The sequence below is a fragment of the Adiantum capillus-veneris genome, chromosome 10, assembly GCF_014529385.1.
Source record: "Adiantum capillus-veneris isolate H3 chromosome 10, ASM1452938v2, whole genome shotgun sequence".
NCBI classification, from domain to species: domain Eukaryota; kingdom Viridiplantae; phylum Streptophyta; class Polypodiopsida; order Polypodiales; family Pteridaceae; genus Adiantum; species Adiantum capillus-veneris.
Window position 1 is genome coordinate 64,500,378 of NC_140940.1, and position 5,497 is coordinate 64,505,874.

The window sequence follows — 5,497 nt, forward strand, 5'->3', positions numbered from 1 at the left end:
CTCTAAGCTTCCTTCCAAAGCCTCATCTCTTCAAGAAGAATATGGTGAAAACCCCTCAATTTCCACAAGATACATTTTATCCAGTCACAAAATGTGTGTGTGTGTGTGTGTGTGTGTGTGTGTGAGAGAGAGAGAGAGAGAGAGAGATTGGAAAGAGGTTGGGTCAATAATTTTCTACTTGAGTGTCATTGCACGTCCTGGGTTGTTTAATTCCTAGGTGGGATTATCTCCTTTAGATTTACATGTTTTCTTGGAGTCGGATTGCACTAGTTCTTATGATATGGGTGTCAACTCACATTGCAGGATAAGGTAATAGCTGAGGTGGATGATGCCAAGGAGGTAATGTCTGTTTTGAAAGCTTGATATATATGGTGATTACTCTTTTCCTCCATGGTAAGTACTATACAAAGCCATGGAGTGCAAAAGAACCTTTGGTGGCTACTATCATTTAAGAGAAATGTTTAAGCAACTAGCACCATTCTTGTAAAATGCCTCTATGTAATTGCACAAATGAAACCATCATTCTTGATGCAAGAAGATTTAGTGTGCAGCTCAACCTTCAATTTTAGTTTCATTTAAAAACGAGCCTTTGGTGCACATCATTAATATTCTTTGTTAACAGAAGACCAACATAAGAAATAATGTGCGTGATCTAGGTATGTGGTTATTTTTAGGTTGGCAATTTGCATATTTGATGGTGTAAAAGAGTGTCATACATGAGGAAAAAAGGAATCATTGGGACCCAAGTGCAAGAAATGGCTATGGAACTTGGAGAGGTGATCAGGGGGCATGGCCACAAGCACAAGGAGGCCATCCGGGGAGCTTCCATCGGAGAGAAAGAGCACAAAGTCCACTAATGCACTCACGACAGGACCCACATGAATTGGCGGCCCCCAGCCAAAGTCCAAGCACTGGTGTTGGAGGACCTTAGTCCAAGCAGACACATAGTAGCCAGAGCTAGTTAGAGGCACCCCTTTGTTCTTCTCAAGGCAATCAATCGCAGACCTCACATAGTGATCGGTCACTCGAGCTCTTGCGTCTTGTACCTTTTGCACAGCATATGACAGTGGCTTGCTTAGCAACTCATCCACTCTTGCACGTGCGCATGCAGACAGTACTGCATTCCCTGCAAACCCACATGGTAATTGTGGGTTCATAAGCTTGCGTAAATCCACTGCAAATAGAAATGTTGAGTACTCCGATTGTTCCATACGCGTGGCCGCCGTTCGACACTGCCAGAGATGGGCAGCCAACGCTTCAAATGATGTGCATGGCCGATTCGCCACATCAACATTTCCATTTGACACATACTCCATCCCTTGCTTCTTCAATTTTCCTAGCAAGTTTCCATCCACATGGAATGCCTTATAGGCATAGTCCACCAATGGGTGCCCTTGCGATGTGGCGGCGGCCAATGCATCCATTTCCGTGTAGCTCAACATTGGCTCCAATTGTTCACTGAACGGCTCTCCTGCCAACCATACATATTCATGATGCTCAAACTCTACAAGGGGAGGACATCGTGCCTTGAACATTGTGCGCTCCACCGTCGGCGAGAGGCACATCCCCTCGCCTCGCACCATGGAAGCATAGTTTGCTAGGAACTCCCCTGCTGCAATCCCATCCAACAAAACATGATTCGACGAGAATCCTATTGTAAAGCCTCCACAGTTGAATCTTGTCACCTACATATTTCATGAAAATGTAAACTTTTGCAAGGAATTAGAAATTTTTTCATGTAGGAAAACAGATACAATGCATAACATAATGAGCTTCTGCTCGAGAGGCACTGCATACCTAGCTAGGTATACGGTGCCTCCCTCGCAGAAGCTCATGATGTTGAGGTAAGTCACAATGTGGGAATTAATTTATCCAAACCTTCTTGTGCATGCAGTCCCATATAATATCAAAATTGGCCATAGAGAGAGAGAGAGAGAGAGAGAGAGAGAGAGAGAGAGAGAGAGAACCTGCACGGTGGTGAGGGGAAGGTGAGCAAGGGAGGCAGGGTGGCGAACCTGGAGGACGAGGCTAGTAAAGTTAGGGTTAGGAAAGGTGACGTCGCCGACGTGGGCGAGGGTGACGTTGGCGGAAGCCGCAGCGAAGAGGACGCCGGCGTTGTTACAGAGGAGCTCAAGGCGGAAGAGCTGGTGGTTGAGGCGAAGGCGACCGGCCATGAAGTCGTAGGGAACCAGAAGGCGACGCAGGGCCTCTTTCATCCTGTGCGCGATCGCCTTACTACTGCCCACGTCATCCTGGACATGGACAGGATAGAAGTAGACCGTCTCAATGGGATAGAGCACCACTTGGTCCAAATTTGAGAGGAACATGACTTGCCCCTTGCGTGGTGTCTCCTCCTCAGCTGGGCATATCAACTCTGCCTCGCCTTCCACCTCCACCTTCCACATTCTTTGCTTCAAAATTTAACCACCTCACCCCCCAATATCCTTACCAACTTTGGCCTACAACACACATACCCACCACAACTTCCCCCTACAATATCCTTAGTGACTTTGGCCTAGAGCGACGCTTTTTTCGTCGCTACAAGGCTCCTAACAACGTTCACTACAAACAATACCCTCCTTTCTTGTTGTGCTTCAAGCCACATTCCACCCTAATGGTGAACCTCCTCACAAATTTGGCCTACAATAGCCCAAGTTTGGTACAATTCTGGCCTCTAAAGACCTTTGATTTTGGCCATCTTTGACTCAACCCTTTCCTTGGCTTCAAACTCGCCATAAACCACCCACAACTCTCCCTTTAGCTCCTACTCTATTTAACCACCTCAGCCTCACCACTTGCGTTCCCTTTTCTCTTTGTAGCTTAGCTACTACACTTCATGCAAGAATCATATTACCTACCACTACTACCCCTCATACATTTCCCATTGAGCTCTTTTAGATCAACAACCCTTTCTCATCTCTCCATCTTTTATGTTGTCATTTCATTGGTGAACTTTTTGTAAAATCACAAATGTAATTGATATGAATTTGGAAGATGAGAAAAAAAAAAAAGGAACGCACAAATTCGCCACAAAGCTTTTTTTTAATCTTCTTAATCAAAATCGTGCGCGCATGCTTGTGTTCACGAAAAACTGGCCTTAACTATATTTTGCACTTAGCTAAAATTGTAAACTCCCGACTAGATCCCCAGCTTGCCTTAAACAAAACCAGCAAAATTGTTTCACTTGTTTTGATGTAAAAACCAAAAAGTCCTCCAAATTTTAATCTCAAATCCGGGAGAGTCTTAAATGTGTCCATTATGTTTCTAGCTAGTGAAAAGCTTTTGGTGGGGCTTGATCATCACACCCAGTGTTAGAAAAAAACCGGGGTCTAGTGTATTTTAGCCGGCTGAAATTATAAAATCCTGGTTAGATTTTGAGCTTGCCTTTAAGAAAACCGGCAAATTTACACAAGTTTTAGTGTAACTACCGGCAAAAGCTTCAAATTTGGACCTAGAATTTCAAGTTTCCCCTTATTTTGATTGGTTAGGAAAAATGTATTTTTTTAGCCCTGATCACACCCTTTCATAGGCTTGCTGATATATAGAAGACACTAGGGTAAAACCCCCAATATAGAGCCACTTAAGAGAGGCGACGAACTATCGCCACTCTATTGCACTATTTTCAGCATGGGAGTGTGCATTCAGGAGCTGAGCGCAAAGGCTATCAGAGATAGGGGCCGCATCGTGAAGGGTGAAGCACGCAAGATGCACGACGCAAAACAAAGATCCCTATGTAACAAAAACAACCTTGAATAGAAAGATAGAGGGGTGCAAGAAGCGTCATCATGCCAACGAGGCTTGAACTCAATATCGAACGGTTGAAATCGCAACACCTCTTGCAATAGCCAGCCCACCGTTCGCCTCATCACGTCCCAAAACTCGAGCTAAGTGATCTTCTTTGAGGGGGGCCATGGGTCCCAGCACAGGACATGGTTTTTTAATGGCCCCTTTACCCTAGACTCATACACTATCCTCTTTGTGAGAGGCCTTTGCTCAAAAACAATAAATAATATTGAGATTCTATCATAACTATAATTGCGGCGACATACTGATTAAGAGTAGTAAAATTTTGCAGGGGCATGCTACTATAGTTGCACTACTTTCATCCATCATCATTTCACTCCAAAATTATCTTGATTGAAGGCATCATAGATTCACATTGGGTCTTACGCGTTCATCAATTAATTTTCTAACAAGATTCCCACAACCCCTTAACTTTTAAAACTAGCACTCAACTGGAGTCGATGCACACGCTCTACTGTCTTGTTCGGACCCGCTCCGCTCCGTAGTCTTGTGACATATCCAAACATTCCTACAGCGGTAAAGACACTCAATCCCAGTGTGAGAGTGGCCACAAAGATCGACCCTACCTGCTGCTCTCCTCTGCACCACCATCCACTGCTCAACCCCATCCCTGCCTTCTCCTCTCCCACCATTACTTCATCTTACATCTCCACCCATTCAAATGGGGGATAACGAACCTGTATACCAAAGAATTGCAGACAAATGCCATGCAAAGTTCACAAGGTGCGCGTGCAACCAGGATGAGATAGCAATGAAAATCGTTAGGGATGTGCTAGCATGGCAAGTTTTTGCAGACGAGCGCCAGTGTTACACCGCCCCTCACCTGCACACCAAAACCAAGATGGGGAAATGGCAGTGCCGACAGACTCTGCAGCAAGAGAGAGAGAGACAACGATCTCTATTGCATGCAAATCTACTGCCGACAGCTCCCTCGACAGCTTCTCCATCTGCGCCTTGCGCATGGGCAAAACCAGACGCAACGAAGCACATAGTGCCATCATGCCATGCCTGCCTTGTGAATTATACGCGATCAGAAATATAATTGACATCGCAGATAAAACAAGATAGAAAGCGAAAATATCTGCATGCTGACAGGTGGAGACAAAGACAGAAAACTTTCGTTTGGTTCCATTCATTAGCTAAAAAATGAGATGCATTAATTTTCTTGGGGAGGATAAGTAAAAGGCTCTCTCTTTCCCTCAACTCGAACAGCATCAATGGAGATTCTTACGAAAACAAACGAAAAAAAGATTGTTGGGACAATTGGCGCTATGAAACATCGCCGCAAAATCTATATTTTGATTACTAAATGAGACTTTTTATCTAAATATAGCCAAATCCACTAACATACGCCACTGTGTGTCTCTATTTGATCATACCCTAGCCTTGAACATAAGGCACCACATCCTCTTCCACAATTCAACTATCTAGGGAATGCTCATAATGTATATTATTTTAAAGCAATTTATGTGATAAATGCGATGTTTGTGAGCACACTTAGGACTATCGAGACACTTCTCTCCCCCTGCTTGTATATACACCCATCGCTATAGTGCAAGCCTTCTCTTTGTATCACCTCACTCAAAAATATGACTTCTGGTGTTATGTGCTCTTGAGCTTCTCCTACATCTTCTCCATCTTGATGTCTACTCTTGTAGACATATTTTCAATAAATTTTATCAGAGCAGGCTTT

At 44.2% G+C, this 5,497-nt stretch overlaps 1 protein-coding gene across 1 annotated transcript; it reads right to left on the reverse strand.

The window, feature by feature from the left end:
- Positions 1–588: 588 nt before the first annotated feature.
- Positions 589–2,760, reverse strand: LOC147448961 (acyltransferase GLAUCE-like). Its single transcript, XM_086521351.1, has 2 exons — positions 1,968–2,760; positions 589–1,685 (listed from the first exon to the last, which is right to left on the reverse strand). Exons 1-2 carry the CDS (start codon positions 2,403–2,405, stop codon positions 711–713), a joined length of 1,413 nt encoding a protein of 470 aa, XP_086377477.1. The 5' UTR covers positions 2,406–2,760; the 3' UTR covers positions 589–710.
- Positions 2,761–5,497: the final 2,737 nt, after the last annotated feature.